The 16,496-nt window shown below is 43.8% G+C and overlaps 2 protein-coding genes and 1 long non-coding RNA gene across 4 annotated transcripts in view; 2 read left to right on the top strand and 1 right to left on the bottom strand.

The window, feature by feature from the left end:
- Positions 1-1,521: 1,521 nt before the first annotated feature.
- Positions 1,522-9,212, top strand: lig4 (ligase IV, DNA, ATP-dependent). Of its 2 annotated transcripts, none has more exons than XM_078942917.1 (3): positions 1,522-1,668; positions 4,335-6,410; positions 8,492-9,212. In XM_078942917.1, exons 2-3 carry the CDS (start codon positions 4,336-4,338, stop codon positions 9,153-9,155), a joined length of 2,739 nt encoding a protein of 912 aa, XP_078799043.1. In that variant the 5' UTR covers positions 1,522-1,668; position 4,335; the 3' UTR covers positions 9,156-9,212. The 2 variants fall into 2 exon arrangements, with proteins under 2 accessions (XP_078799043.1, XP_004066615.1); XM_004066567.5 differs by lacking the exon at positions 1,522-1,668 and adding an exon at positions 3,027-3,325.
- A 2,923-nt stretch (positions 9,213-12,135) lies between these two features.
- On the bottom strand, positions 12,136-15,658 carry LOC144984373 (uncharacterized). Its single transcript, XR_013648000.1, has 2 exons — positions 15,520-15,658; positions 12,136-13,763 (listed from the first exon to the last, which is right to left on the bottom strand). It is a non-coding gene; the product is annotated as an uncharacterized LOC144984373 (long non-coding RNA).
- Positions 14,530-16,496, top strand: part of LOC101175225 (NALCN channel auxiliary factor 1) — a 42,275-nt gene continuing 40,308 nt past the window's right edge. Inside the window, exon 1 of the mRNA XM_023963593.2 lies at positions 14,530-15,759. Within this exon, the coding sequence (XP_023819361.1) occupies positions 15,067-15,759 (693 nt within the window). The 5' untranslated portion in view covers positions 14,530-15,066. The remainder of the gene's footprint in view (positions 15,760-16,496) is intronic.

Here is a 16,496-nt window from a genome sequence, read left to right as displayed (position 1 = left end):
TAGTGAATGAATTGGGATTTGATTTCCTCTGCCTTGATCTGGCTAGTCCAGCTTGCATTCACACTGTAGAGAACCACACCAAAGTTCACTTGCAGGTGAACCAAGACCCTCATTTCAATGTGAATTCGGCCTTCATTGCTCGGTTTAGATTACTTATGACTCTTTTAAATCTAACCAAACAAGTTGAGAAAACAAACTGATGTGGACAAAACAGACAAGTGTAAACCATGAAGCCTCATCCCTAAGTCACTGTATGAAATGAGTTAAATGGTATTAGGGGTGTTTTATTTTGAAAAAAGAGGCTCCTGTTTGTATGTTTAGCAATTGTTACAGTTTGCGATCATAAACCTGCTACAAAGTCCTTGTATATAACACTAGGCTAATGTTAATGGCTAACATCATTAACCATGGATAAAAGCCTGACATCAGTCATTTCAGTCTAATGTCAAACTGACATGAAGGCAGTTAAGAACACGCATGTAATAAAGAATTCTTATCAGCGTTTGGTTTGCAAAGCTTTTATTGTATCAGTAATCTGTTGTTCAAGTAAACATCTGTTGTTTTACCGGTACTCATTATCCCTTCTTCACTTTCCTGCGACTGGATAAGAATGGTACTCAATTTCTTCCCCCTTGTTTTTTTAATGGTTCAATAAATTTCTGCAGAGCAAAATTTTGTTTCAATAACAGACAAACAATCGGGGCTAACAGGTGAAGAACAAGCTTTAGTGGTTAAGATTACTGCTTTAAAAAAGTAGAGAAGTCAAATCTACAAAAAAAACCTGTAAGAAATTGGCCCATTGTTAATAATAGATTTTGAGAATTGTGGCCTGACGGCAAACAGCTAAAGCTGAGAAGCTAGAAGTTATTTTTCTGTCAACATTATAAAAAATTTTAAACATCTTTATCACAAACCCTGAATCAGAGGATTGGTGATAAAATATGTACCTGGTAATCATGGATCCTTTTTATTTGAAACCTTTAAGTCCCACTTCCATCACCTTTTGTTCTATTTTCAAAGCATTCCCAGTGGTCTTTTAAATCGAAACGTTTTCAGGCAGAGTTCCGGTTGTCAAACCAAGCCAGTAAACAAACTCGGGTGTGGACCAAACAGCGCAGTGTGAACAGGGTCATGTTTTCCACATCCACATGGAAGAGATCGGAAAACCTTTCTAGTGTAGGATTTAATTTTTGTCAAGAAAGTCATAGATTTTATACGAACGCCTTCCTCTGAAAACGTTTGAAAACATTCATTTGTACTTTTTGTTGAACTTAAAAAAAACTAAAGAACTTGAATGTGACATCAACCAGTAGGGGAGCATTGTGTGTTTGACAGCCGTCTCGCTGTGAACGAAAAGCCTGGGACATGCAGGAACTATTTGACTGCACTCTGTTCCCTACAAGAGAGGCTTTCTCGGGCCCACATCAGCATTCAAGAAACATCCTTCCTGGTTGTCCTTCTCCTCCCCTTCCCCTTTCATCCCTGGTGCAAGCTGATGCACGCCACGGAAGCATTGACGTCAGTTGTTTACTGTCTTGTAGGTTGCCTCTCTTTGCAGAGCAGCATCGCAGCCAGCAGGTCTTATGTAACCCCCTCCCCCCAGTTTGCTGCATGACCGCCACTTCACTGTTTTGCCTAAGCCTGCAAAGCACTCCTCTTTACACGCAGGTGCGTGGACATACTGTACACAAACACACACACACTGCCTTTGTGAGTATTTTTGACAACACAAAAAGCTGGATTTCTGACACAAATGGTGGACCCCGACACTCTTCTGCCAACTCCACACATTTTCCAGGGTCCTCCACTGCAGCAGCAGCAGAAAAGTAAACAACTCTTAGTGTGACTCAGGCCTTACTGCTGCCAAGCTCCTCCTGCTGGCAAACAGCGCCTCCTTCTGGCTTCAGGAAGCCGCTTCCGCCACCAAATAAGGTCTACTGAGGAGGCAAAACAGACGCCAAGCTCTGTTTTCCTTTTACAGATACATAATTATGGCTTCCCCGCTGACTGTGTTTGTGTCTGTAAAACAGAAACCAAATCAAATATAATAACAGAAAGGTTTTTGGATTTAAAAAAGCAATGATTTGATTGGGTCAAAAGTTACATAAAATATTTTGACAGTCTTTGAATTTTCTCAAATTCAAAAATTTCAAAGTACCGTCTTTTTGAATTGAGATATTTACTTTTCCTAAAATGCTGCATCCATGGATCCATATTGCACGACTAGATTGTAGATAAAATGATGATTTCTGAGCACCGGATGTGCATCAGGCCGTGCAAAAAAGTCAAACCAATGCATCAACAATGAAAAAGAACAAATATGAAATTATTTTTGTGTTAAAAAACGTATTTTGGTTCTCACCTGTACCCCTTTTTTGAAGGTTTAAAGCTTGTTTTGCTCTCTAAAATGGTTTAAATAAAAAAAAAAGGTAGGAGCTTAGTAGGGTGTCATGTGGTACCCCACAAATAATAAGGAATCTAGAGCAAGAAACAATCAAAGTGGGCATGAATCTACAAATGGTAGGGTCGGTGGGTTTAGTACATTCAACAAAATAGTCTTGAAATTAATTACTTTTTGTCTAAGACTTATTTTTTTTCCAAGAATAGTTTTATCTTTTAAACATTTCTCCTGAAGCTTTGTAAACTTTAAAGCAGAAAGTTAAAACAAAAATCCTGGGCTACCCAAGAGTGAGAAACTAGTCTGAATAGGGCATGGGAAGGTTTATTGCTTCCTTATGCAAAAAATCACAAGGAATCATGACCAAAAACAGTATTTTTGTTTTTTAATTTGCCTCCAGGACCAGTTTCTTGCACTTAAAACCCTAATTTACAGTTTTCCTCGTCAAGCATTACAGTAAAAAAACAAAACAGATAAGATTTAATATTTTTTGGCAACAAGCTGGCTTTTGTTTTCTTTTTATCTGTTACTGGCAGTTTCTGACTGTTTCTGACTCGGCATTGATGGTAGGCAATCTGACTGCAGCTTTTCTGCAGTGCGGCGTCTCACTGACCCCCTCTGCTGGTCATTGCGGGCGTGACACTCTGTTGCTTAAAATTAAAATTAAGAACATAAACATTTAACAAAATTAACAATCTTCACTAAATACATATATGCGGTGAAAGGGTGAAAATGCTAAAAATAAAATAAAAGAAGAAAACAACGACGTCAATTACAACGACGGCCGGTAGGAACGAATTCTCTGCCTTTGTTGTTTCCGGGGGGAACCTATTAGAAGATGGAACTAGAAATGTAAACATTACAAACGAAGGCGGAGGGCTATTTGATTTTAAAAGTTATTTGGGGGGGGGAAGAGCAAACAGCACGGTGAGCATTTAACATTATCTATTAATTATAGTATTTTAGGATTTCAGAGTGTTTAAAAAACGTGATTCTACAACGAGCTGTCGTCTAAAGCGGTTAGAGTTGTTTAAGCCTTTATTGACAAAACAAAAAACAGTTTACTTAAATTTAAACTGACGAACTTTAAAACTCATGTTTTAAGTGGAATTTTTAGCGCGTTAATTTGTTTTATCCTAAAGTTCCACACTTACACGAAAAACAGTTTTGCTTCATCTTTTCAACAAAAAAAAACTTTATTGCAAAATGAGGACTAACACAATCCTTATTCCAAATAAAACTTTATATACAAATTTGGATTTATTTATTTTAAGGTGTGTTTTGTTTTTATTTTATTAATGACGTTTTTGCAAATTTCTGATTTATCAGAAAGAGTTATATTACTGCCAGTAAATGTAATAAAAAAATGTATTATTCCCACAATTATGCATAAAAAAATAGCCTTTCAGCGTAAACTGTTTGTGACAAACATAAAGAGTAAACGCAGAATTCAAGTTTTAAATTAAGTCCAGTCCTGATAGATCCTGTCAATTGTCAGTCAACAACTTCAATATAAATAGTGTTTTAAATTAAGATTTACTCGATTGTATTGGATTTTTCTTAATGCTTGAAAGTCATGTCAAAAGAAAATGGCAAGTTTAGGGCAACGCGGATGGAAAAAATATTGTTTTTCTTCACGTTTTATAAGATTATTACTGAAAATCTGAACGTGATAGTTGTTTGCTCATTTTTCAAGGACATTTCTGAAACCTTGTGCATTTTTTTGCGTGTGTATTTATTACTATCACCAATCCGGGGCTAACCCATCCACTCTAAACTGGTCAAACTTCATTTTTTTTTACTTTTGGCTTTTTATTTCACAGAAATTTGGATGCTAAACTTTTAATAAAAGGGTTGTATTTGGGGGAAAGCAACTGTTTTGCGTTTGTGTTTTTTGCGGCTAACTGAAATTTTCTCCCGTGTATTGCGGACACAGGATGGACGACGCGCCTTCCAAAAGCGATGCAGCCAGCGAGCAGACGGTGGCGGCGCAGGTTCCCTTCAGTCACCTGTGCACGACCTTAGAGAAGATCCAAAAGGCCAAACTGCGTCCAGAGAAATCCAAGATCCTTGGGGATTTCATCGGGTCATGGCGAAACTTCCACGCCGCCTTGCACAAAAACAACCCCCGAACCGCGGACTCCTTCTATCCGGCCATGCGCCTCATCGTCCCGCCGTTTGAACGCGAGCGAATGGCGTACGGCATCAAGGAGAGCATGCTGGCGAAGCTGTACATTGACGTGTTGGGCCTGCCGAAGAACGGGCCGGAGGCCAACAAGCTGCTGAACTACCGCGCTCCGACCACGTCCCAGGGTGAAGCCGGAGACTTCGCCGGCATGGCGTACTTCGTGCTGAAGAAACGATGCACCAGCCAGGGAAACCTCAGCATCAAAGAGGTCAACGACTTCCTGGACTCGGTGGCGCTGAACAACGCCAGCAAGAAGAAGGATCTCATGAGGAAGAGTCTGCTCCACCTCATCACCCAGAGCTCCGCCCTGGAGCAGAAGTGGCTCATCCGGATGATCCTGAAGGACATGAAGCTCGGCATCAGCAAGGAGACCGTGCTCCAGGCCTTCCACCCGGACGCCGCGGAGCTTTACAACGTCAACACAGACTTGAACAAGGTGTGCCAGCAGCTCCACAACCCTTCGGTGTCTTTGAGCGACGTCTCCATCGGACTCTTCTCCGCTTTCAAGCCGATGCTAGCCGCGGTGGCTAACATTCGCAACGTGGAGAAACAGATGGGCAACAGCCCCTTTTACATCGAGACGAAGCTCGACGGCGAGCGCATCCAGCTCCACAAGGATGGGGACGTCTACAAGTACTTCAGCCGAAACGCCTTTGAGTACACGCAGCAGTTCGGAGGCTCGCCGCTGGAAGGTTCCCTGACGCCGTACATCCACAACGTCTTCAAAAGCCACGTGGCGAACTGCATCCTGGACGGCGAGATGATGGCGTACAACCCCACCACGGAGACCTTCATGCAGAAGGGGAGCCGGTTCGACATCAAGAAGCTGATGGACGACTCGGAGCTGCAGACGTGCTTCTGCGTGTTCGACGTGCTGCTGGTCAACGACCAGAAGCTCGGCAAAGAGGCGCTGAGGAAGCGCCACGAGATCCTCCAGACGGTTTTCACGCCCGCCAAGGGGCGGATGCATCTGGTTCCGAAGAGCGAAGCCAGAAGCGTGCAGGAGGTGGTGAGCGCGCTCAATGACGCCATCGACAGCCGGGAGGAGGGGATCATGGTGAAGGACCCGCTGTCCATCTACAAACCGGACAAGCGCGGGGAAGGCTGGCTGAAGATAAAGCCCGAGTACGTGGACAGCCTGATGGACGAGCTGGACCTGCTGATCGTCGGAGGTTACTGGGGGAAAGGGCGGCGGGGGGGTATGATGTCACACTTCTTGTGCGCCGTCGCCGAAGCTCCAAAGCCGGGCGAGAAGCCGTCGGTCTTCCACTCCCTGTGCCGCATCGGATCGGGTTACACCATGAAAGAACTGTACGACCTGGGCCTCAAGCTGGCCAAACACTGGAAGGTGTACAGGAGGAGCGACCCGCCACCGTCCCTCCTGTGCAGCACCGAGAAACCCGAAGTCTACATCGAGCCCTGCAACTCCATCATCGTCCAGGTGAAGGCGGCGGAGATCATCCCGAGCGACATGTACAGGACCAACTGCACGCTGCGCTTCCCCAGGATCGAGAAGATCCGAGACGACAAGGAGTGGCACCAGTGCATGACCCTGGCCGAGCTGGACCAGCTCCGCAGTAAGGCGTCCGGGAAGCTGGCCTCGCGCCACCTCCGCATCGACGACGGCGACGACCAGCCGCAGAAGAAGAAGAAGCGCAAGCTGCCGACCAAAGCCAAGAAAGCGGTCAGCATCCTCGACCACTTCAAGCCCCAAGATCTGTCCGCCGTCTCCAAGGAGACGGATATGTTCGAGGACGTGGAGTTCTGCATCCTCAACGGCACGGAGGACCACCCAAAATGCGAGCTGGAGAAAGGCGTTGCCAGGTAAGAAGAGAATGAGAAGCCTGTCGGCTGCAGAAACAAAAAAAGATCAGGATTTCAACCTTTTTCTAGCAGATTTGGCCAGAAAAACAGGTAGTTTAGTTTAAGAAGTTGACGTGGAGCAGCTTTTCTGGTAATCAGAAATTTAAATTTCAAGGCAACAAGTGAGCGGTTTGGTAAATCAGTAAAGATGATAAGGTTGCTTTAAGCAGAACAGTAATAAAAGGAGAACCAATCCACTCGATGAAATGCAAAAACCTATTTTTTAGACATCAGTCTTTGTCTGCAGAGCTCCGGTTGTACGTTTGGTTCCTTCAGCCAGTAAACTTCCGTTACGAAATGCTGGGTTTCAAATAAAATCCAACAACTGAACTGATTTCAATGTAGAAAATGTGAAATCAATCAATTCCACGAACTCTGGGTTATTTTCTAGCCATAAAAACAAATTTTTTTTGTTACTTTCAAACATGAGAATTCCCGATTGTGATAAAAAAAGGTTAATTTTTCTTTATTTTATGTTAGTTAAGCGAAAACAACAAACTATACTTCATATTTGACATAAATTGAGTCAAACATTGCAGGATTGAATTGATCTAGTGGTTGTACTCGCCTCTTCGATGTTTATGTAACAGAAAAAAAAGTAAAAATTTGTCCAATAATCGTCCATAGTTAAAAAATTCCTTAGTGTTTTTTTTTTTTTTTTTGCTGTGGCAAATTTAAAAAAAGCTAAACTGATTTGGTCCCTTATTGGCTCATGTGGATAAAAAAAAATCAACTCATAAAATGATCCTCTATCCACTTTATCGACATTCCAATCATTCCAACTGTTATGATGAATAAACCTCTTAAAAGACCAATAACCTCTTTACTGCAGCATGTTCGCCACCTGCAGGTGGAAGAGGCTTAGAGCGAAATGTTAAAGCGGTGCAGATCTATTGGATCTCGCTCCGGGCTTTTTCTTTCACAGCTCTATTCCGATATATGAAAGATTTGGCGTCATAGAAGCTCGTCCGATTCTCAGTTTCTCCTCCATGATCCAGTTTTCGAACGGTTGGCACCGAATAAAAGGGACGCCATGCGTACGTCACTACCAGATCGCAGTCCCTGATTGGTTCAACTTGTTTTGACGTTGGTGGTGCTTTCAATGGCCGTCCGCTTTGCACGTCCAACCCGAAAAAATGGACTTGCGTAGCCCGTTAACTTTTCATTTGAAGTGGCCGAGGGCGGTGTGAACGCAGCCTTGAAGTCGCATTTACCAGAGACCTGTTTAGCTCAAATGACAGTAGGGTCAGGGGCGGAGCTACAGGGGGGCAATGGGGGGCCCCCAAGCAAAAAGCTCAGCTCCTTGAATTTGTGCTTCAGAATTAGTGTCAAAATTGTCAAAAATGATGAAATTATTCAAACAAGCTCAGGTAAGCACTGCAAAAACACCAGAAGCTATGTATTTGTGTGAAATCATACTTACTACGCCCCCGGAATTCTGGTCTTTCAAGAATTTCTACGCTTTTTGCTACTTTTTTACATTAGAAAAAAGCATTTTGGCAAAAAAATAACTGCAGTTTTAACATCAACAGTGATAATAAAACAGTTTGAAATAGGCATTTTGATTTTTACAACGGCTTTCCACTATTCTGTTCTCATTTGCCACCCTTCCAAAGCCTTTTGCCCCCCTCTCGTCTCCCCACCCCCCTCAAATAAAAAGTTCTAGCTCCGCCCCTGGATAGCGTTTAATAATGTAAGCAAAATACGTCCATCATATCAGCAGCAGTAAGTAATTTATTTGTACTTTTTGACAAACACAGAGGAGCTAAAGTTAGCGGATTAACCCTTGTGCTATCTTAGATGACCCCACCCTCACATTGACGTGTTCTCCCTACCATGACAAAGGTGGATAAAGGTGGAAAGATTTAATGTAATACATGGACATCAGTGAAGATCATAAATCATTGAAGAAAAAAGGTTCAGAGCACTGTCTAGTGGGTCTTGATGACCCAACTCCCAATGGTAAAGTGCCTAGGATAGCACAAAGGTAAAGAAGGTCTTTCCCTCATTCTTATGGTTAACTGTGTCCGTTTCCACGGCAGCTGTGGCGGGATTGTGGTCCAAAACCCCGGGCGGGAGACCTACTGCGTGATCGCCGGCGCGGAGAACATGCGCGTGAAGAACCTGATCTCCTCGGACCAGCACGACGTGGTGTGGGCCTCCTGGCTGCTGGAGTGTCTGGAGCGGAAGGAGGTGGCGCCGTGGCAGCCTCGCCACATGATCCACATGTCCCCCACCACCAGGGAGCACTTCGCCAAGGAGTACGACCCCCACGGCGACAGCTACTTCCTGGACACAGACGGGCAGCAGCTGCGGGAGGTTTTCGGGCGCATCGGCGACGCGGAGGTGGAGATCAGTGTGGCCCAGGTGGAGGAGCGCTACGGCTTCAGCGACCTTCCGACCAGCATGTTCAGACCCTTCACGGCGTACGCCGACGTGTTTGCCCGCGTCGGAGAGCCGGACACGCTCATACCTGCCACCTGCCTGGAGATCAGGGCGCTGGAGTTCCGTTTCCACGGAGGGCGCGTGGTGGAGAGGCTGGAGGAAGGAGTTTCCCACGTTCTGGTGGAAGAGGAGAGCCGACTTCTGGAGCTGAGGACTCTGAGGCGCTGCTTCAGGAGGAAGTTCAAGATCGTCAAACACACGTGGGTCACCGACTCCATCAAAAACGGCGTCCTGCTGGACGACAGAGAGTACTTAGTTTGAAACCAGAGAGTTTCACGTGTTCTCATTACGAATAAATGCTGCTGATTATTTCAAATATTTCACTTTCACGGTTTTTACTTCAAATCCTTTCTTTCACCAAAAGGTCCATCCTGTTTTATTTTTATTGTTCTAAATTTTTATTGGAAATTATGAACAATAAAGTTTTGAAGGTCATTGTAACAATTATTACTCACATTTTCCAGTTCTTATACAAGTTGACTTATAGAAAAAAAAAACAAAAGAAATTAAAAAAAAAAAAGTTTTCCATTTCAGCCCAAAAAAAGTTGTTTTTTTGATCTCAGCATAAAAAAAGTAAAATAGTTTGTTTTAATGCCTAACACGTTTTTTTTAAATGATTTACAGCAAACATATGTATTATACCCTTCCCCTTAAATGTTTTTTATTTAAAAAAAAAAAAAAAGAAGTAATTGAAAATGTTTTTTTTATTTTCCAAAACTGCATTTATAATAATAATGTGTTCTATTTTTGTTAGATTTTGATAGGAAATTTAAAGAAGAACGCCTAAAATCATCAGATCATCATTTATTAAACTAAAAAAGACGAGTTTAGAAAAATGTTTCATTTTATTCCTTTTTTCCGCTAGACAGGATTTAAAGAAACAAAACACTTTTTTTTTTTATTTCAAATCTGCCTGGATGACATCACTATGACATCACCGGCCTGATTCTCGTCATTTCTGTTGGAACTTAGAGCATAGAAGGCTAGTTTTGGCTTCTGTGCTCACTTGAGCTTTAATGTTTTGAAGTGTGTGTGTGTGTGTGTGGGGGGGGGGGGGGAGTGTGTGTGGGGGGCGGCAGCCTTGATTCTTTGATTATTGTTATGGGATCAATAAAATTTGGAGTATGCTGGCTTGGTCATCTTATTTCAGAGGGATTTATTTATTTGCTGCTGAGAAGAACCTCGTCACGGGGGGGGGGGGGGGGGGTCTTTAAGCCCCGCCCATCAACAAATGGAACCATGTTTTTCATACTGTTTAAAAATGTCAGCGGTGCGTTTTGGGAGTTTCTGCCATGAGAGTGATTAGTTTCCAATCACGGAGGGCCTGTTGACAGGATCCCGGTGGATTTCCTCCTTTTTTCTGGGTGTCATTTTTTCAAAGGGTTTTGTTCCAAGAAGCTCAAATATGTGAAGTAAAACTGATCCTCATTAGTGCTTATCAAACATCTGCAACCCGTCGCCCACTCTGGACTATTTCTAGGTAAAGCAGAGTGAACGTTTGAGTGACAGGCTTTAATTAATGGTCCTCAACCGGCGCCTATTCCCATGGCGAGTTGCCAGTGTGAAGTCTTGACAAGCCCAACTGTTGCCCCCCCTGAAAGGACTCGGAGGAGCAGATTACCAGAGCTAGCATAGCAGGAATACCACGCCCTAATGGGACCAAATGCTCCAATTAGGCTGGCCGTAGCCGTTGGAGAGACGCGGCGGCGGCGCCGGACTCGATGGATTTGAAGTGGGTCCCTGGACAACCGGGCCCTCAGAGAATCAGCTGCTAAGGAGTGGTTCTTACCAATAGAACAGAAATAAAGAAGCATGAATTTGATTAGTTTTATTGAAGACACTTGCTGACATTTGGGGGAGGGGGGGGGGGGTGTGTGCTTTTAACCATAAGTGGCAGTGCCACCTCCAGAGGGGGCTCAAGGCCCCTTTCTAACAAAAAAGTCACTCCTTGGTGATGAATCAAAATAGTCCCCAAATTTCTACATTAATAAAAAAAATATATACATATATTAGGTGCAACAGTTCCAACCGCCGCCTATAGGGGTCACTATACAACAACAAAAAACGAGTTTGTCAAAAAAAGGTGTAAAATAACCCCAGTAGGAACCATGGTTGTGCTACGTCATAAACTTGAATGAATATATAAATATTTTTTTGAACTTTTTTTTCAATGTATAAATAATTGTTTTGGCTAAATCAGATTTTTTGTTTCTTGTTAAAGTTTACATTTAAATGTTTTAAATTATTTCAGCTGACTCGGATTTTCTGTAGTTGCGTCCAGCTCAAAAACAAACTAAACCTTGACATTAATTTTTGTAAAAAAATTTTTTAATGAGTTTTCCATTTGTTTCTACAGAACTAAAGCAGACAAAACTCGTGTCTTCCTGATAGGTGATGAACTTTTTGTATAGATTCGGGGTAAATTTGTTAAATTTACCAAAATAAAGGCCAGTTGGTGCTAAACTGTCCGATACAGATTGTTATACAAAGATTGTTGATGTAAAAGACAAAAATAACATTTTGGGGGTTTGGAGATGGATCTGAACACACTACCTCCCACTATTGGGGTGGACACTCTATCAGTTGACCGCTTTGAAGGTCTAACTCAAATTTAAAATGTCTTTGTTTCTGCCACGAAAATCTAATAAAGGTGTAAATAATGCAAATTTCTACAAAACTACAAAATAGCACATTTTTACGACGGTTTATTTTTACGTGAAGTTCCATGCTTTCTTTTTTTTTCTATGCATTTAAATTTGCTCAGGACTTTTTTTTTTTATCGGACTGGATGTAAAAGTTTTTATTATGAAGACAAAATTCCGACCTTTTTTGCAAACAAATTCTCTCTGACTTGATGCGCCCTTGAAGGATAGAAGGAGCCTCTGTGGTGCGCGCGCATAACGTCACAGCTGGAAGTGTGCTGTTAGAAGTTACAAAATTAAAAGGGAAAAAACGGATGTGGGATTGCGGGACCTTCAAAATAAAAAAAATCTAATCAAAAAAGGAAAAAAGCCTTTCCATGTTCCCAAAAATTTACTTATTTAAAAATCCCTAATTTAAAGAACGGAGCGAATTTCTTTGTTCAAATATTTTTTTTTACTTCAAATTTGTATAATTTGACATTTACTTTGTATTTATGAGCCTATTCTATCTATAAAATAACATTGAATGTCCACCAGACAGACATTTTATTAGACAATTTTGAAAATTTCTGTCAAGGTATTAACGCACAGAATGCATGTTTTTGTTAGTTTGTCATAGGATGATTTATTTCAAAGAATTCTATGCTAGTAATTTCCAGGGGTAGAATAAAAGCAAAGAATAAAAAAATTAAAGCACAATGAGGTCAACGTTGTGCTAAAGCCAAAAGCATAAAAGAAAAGAAATTGGGAGCATTACCTTAAAACAAGGGTGTCAAACTAATTTTCACAGAGGGCCACATCAGCATGGTGGTTGTCCTCATAGGGCCAGATATAACATTCATGTAACTAAATGTAATGAAAAATAAATGTAACTACTCCTAAATGTTAAATAACTCATTATTTATTTATTATAACATTTTAAAATGACAATTACAGCTGCATAGAAAACATGTTTGCTTGTTACTCTAGCATAAATCCTTTTACATTTTGTCCACTTATTAAAACCCACATAACTCCATTAATGAAAGATCAAACTTAATAAAGAAAAATAACATAAAATGAGCCTGAAAAAACATGTATTACACGTGTAACATTTTGTCTGCATAAAGACATAAGACCTGCAAACATTGAATAATTACAGCAACTACACATAAATAATATGTAATCAACTAAAGAAAATTTTTATTTTAAAAAATTAAAAACTTTTATGCTCTCGCGGGCCACATAAAATGACACGGCGGGCCGCATGTGGCCCCCGGGCCTTGATTTTGACACATGTGCCTTAAAACATGTTGAAATAATCTGCTATGTTGTTTTAAAATATTACTGCATGGTTTTAAATTTTGCTCAAAATGCCAGTTTTGGCCCTTAATGTGAACTTCTGTGCTTACAACAATCGGAAAATTGACTTCAGTTTGAGCGTGCAGTGGACACGTCAAACATAATCATAATGCAGCATGGTTTGGTCTAAATATAGCCTCCTGTGTATTTCTACTGTTCACTTTCTGATAAATGATTCTGATAAATGAATTAACACACAAACATTTTTTTTCTTCAAATGGGGTCTGTCAGTTTGCTCTCTGGGTGGGTTTGTGGGGTGCTCCTGCCCCAGGTGGAGGAGTTTAAATATATTGGGATCTTGTTCGTGAGTGAGGGAAGGTCAGAGCGTGAGATTGTCCGCCGTCATGCTGTATCGGTCGCTGTATCGGTCCGTTGCGGTGAAGAGAGCTGAGCCAGAAAGCTCTCAAATCACCGGTCCTCCTTCATTTCAATGCGGTCGCGAGCTCTAGGTCATTAGCAAAAGGTCCCATGTGCAAGCGGCTGAAATGAGCTAGAGGGTGGCTGGGCGCTCCCTTAGAGATAGGAGGAGGAGCTCGGTCACCCGTGGAGAGGAGCCAGTTGTGGTGGCTCGGGCATCTGGTCTGAACGTCTCTCTGGGGAGGCGTTTCGGGAATGTCCCACTGTGTGGAGGCCCCGGGGATGACCCAGGACACGCTGGAGTGACTACGTCTCTCAGCTGGTCTGGGCACGCCTCAGAGGAGCTGGAGGAAGTGACCGGGGAGAGGGAAGTCTGGCCATCTTTGAGTAGAATGCTGCCCCTGGGATGAGCGGAAGAAGATGGATGGGGTCTCTCACCTCACTGGCTCAAGTCTCAGATGGGTTCCTTTCTGTATTGAGGTTGCTTGTTTTCCCTTGTGTGGATTTTTTCCAAGAGGTCTGACTTCCCCTACAATCCAAAAACATTATTAATAGGTTAATTGGTGACTCGATATTGTCCCTTAGGTGTGAGTATGTATAGCTGTTTGTCTCTGTTATTCTGTCTTGTCACGGTGTACCTCAACTTCACTTAGTGGTCAGAGCTAGTAGACATGAACTAGTATGAGAAGAATAAATCCACAACAAACAAAAGTTTAATAAAAACAGTAAATGTGAATCTTCAACTGTAAATATGAGGTTTTTTAAAACAAAGTCCATCGTTTAGCATCTCTAGCAAATACTAAAAGCAACCACATGCAACACTCTTTTGTTTGTTTTTCAATAAAAAAAACACTTCAAAAATTATTATTGAAGTTTATTTTTTTTATTTTGTTTATAGAAGCTGAAAGAAGAAGAAAATAAAAGAAACACAATGGAGCCACTTCCCAAAAATACTATAACCCCCCCCCCCCAAAAAAAAAAAACAACAAAAAATTAAACTCTTTAATTATTATGTGTTTTATTTTTTTTAATTAAAGATGCTGAAAGAAAAAAAGGAACACAATAAAAAATTTATTTAATTCCCAAACTTTAAAACTGTTTATTTATATTGGTTAAGGAGACTGAAGACGAAAAAACCCCACAACGGAGCTACTTAAAAAATAAAAAACTAGAGACGGTTAAAGAATTCAGCTAATTTTTTTTTTTTTTTTTTTTTTGCATTCCTATAAAACAAAACCTCACATGACGCGAAAAAACTACTTTCTTTGTTTTATTTTGAAACCGGAAACGCCCCTACGTGCCGTCAACTTCACGCAGACACAAACACACACCATCTCGCGGCGAACATGGCGGCAACTTGATGGAGGCAGCGGCGATGAAAACGGCGAGGGCTCGATAAAGCGGGGAGGACGGTTCAGGCTGCAGGCCCACCCGCCGACACGAAGCCACTCTCTTTCGCCATGTTGGAAGACGACAGCGCCCTTGTCCCTTCACGACCGAGGCCGGGGAAAACGTAAGCGCGTCGGTCGGCGAGTGTTCCTCGGAGCGGAGTCGAGGCTGCGCAGAGAGCGAGGCGCGGAGCGGCGCCCAGGGCGGGCGGACGGGAGGACAGCAGGCTTCACCGGTCAGCCATGGAGGATGCGGCCCGTGGTCGCCAGCGTTTGATTTTGCCCCCGGCCCACGCTCATTTGGATGGGAATTACCGCTGATATCGAGCCGGGACAGCCCACTAGCCGACACTTGAGGGGAGGAAAACGCGAAGAAGCGCTCGCGACGTCAATGACTGTTGCGGCAGAGGAGCCCCCACGGTGGAGTCGGCCGGTTCCCAAAATATGACCAGGGGTGCTGGGACGTGTTGGCAGCAAGAAGATGACGACGGCTTCCAAATCTGGCTAGAGCCCGCGCGCGACACCCAAAAGCCATTCACCGACTCCGAGAGGGCGCAGAGATGGCGACTGTCCTTGGCATCCCTCTTGTTCCTCACCATCCTCCTCTCTGATCACCTGTGGTTCTGCGCCGAGGCCAAACTGTCCCGCACGCGGGAGAAGTTGGCGCCCTCCCACCTCCTCTCAGCCCAGACCCGCCCAGCGAACAGCAGCCTCAGAGAACCCCCCCACGCTATTTTTCTAGGAAACTCCAGCAAACATTTGTGGCGCCTCCAAACTTGCCAGCAGGACCCCTCGCCGTCCGGCGCGTGCTTTACGTCGGCGGACGCGGATGGTCTGTGCGCGGCCCTGTTCGCCGCGGAGGAGGCCACGCGGGCCGTAAACATGAGCGATTTGTACCTCTCCTTTTGTAACTCCTACTCCCTGCTGGATTTGCTGGACGGCTTGGCGAGTCCGGACAACTTGAACTGCAGCCTGGAAGTGCTCGGCGACGGCGACGCCAGCAGGTGCGGCGCGTGCGTGCAGGCGTACCAGCGCTACGACCAGCACGCGCAGGAGAAATATGAGGACTTTGAGCTGCTCACGCAGAAATATGAGCCGGGGGCTTACTCCGCGAGGACGTGCATGGAGCAGTGCAAGGTAAGGGGGTCCGGGTGTGGGGGGGTGGTGGCTGCCATCTGTTGATTTTGCCCCCCCCTTTTTTTTTGTTCTCCTGCGCCTGTCGCCATGGAAACGGATGACAGATTCGAGGAGACTCCAGGCCTCATGTTCATTCATCTCCTTAAGTCGAGGCCCTCGTGCGGATGGAGGCCCCTTTTTTTTTCTTCTTTTATCCTCCCCCCATCCACCCCTTGATTTCTCCCCCCCCAGTACCGATCACCTCTTTGGAGCTGCTGGAATTGCCCTTTTATGACAGCTCCTGATAGCTTTCGCAAACAACTCCTGGAGCGCCGCGTGTGTCCACCAGGTGTTCATCGTGGCCACTCCACTTCATGTCGAGAGCGTTTCATTAAAGTCAAGAGACGGGGGTGGGGAGGGGGGAGGGATTTCCCTGCTTAATTTGCCGGAAGTCTCCCTTTCTCGTCGCATGCGCACAAAAGGGCCTCTCGGCCTCAACTTCAGCACCACGGACAGCTGCCGACAGGCGCCCGTGTGCTGAATGGCGCTCCGCCGGCTCCATTCACAGAAGCCCAGCCAATCCCACACGCCCCCATCCCTCCCCGCCTCATTCACCCAACCAGTGGCAAAGGCACAAAACAGGCCATCTGCTTCCGCTTATATAAAGTCGACCTTCACACAGCCTCTCTGTTCAGATCTGTCAAATGTTACCAAGAAACCCGACGTTGCTACTGGGAAATTCAGTGGAGATCCCAGAA

Source organism: Oryzias latipes, chromosome 2 (genome assembly GCF_053564925.1).
Source record: "Oryzias latipes strain Hd-rR chromosome 2, Olatipes_Hd-rR_3.1".
In the NCBI taxonomy this organism is placed as follows: domain Eukaryota; kingdom Metazoa; phylum Chordata; class Actinopteri; order Beloniformes; family Adrianichthyidae; genus Oryzias; species Oryzias latipes.
Note: the sequence above shows the minus strand (reverse complement) of the source record. Positions and strands in the feature narration are given on the sequence as shown.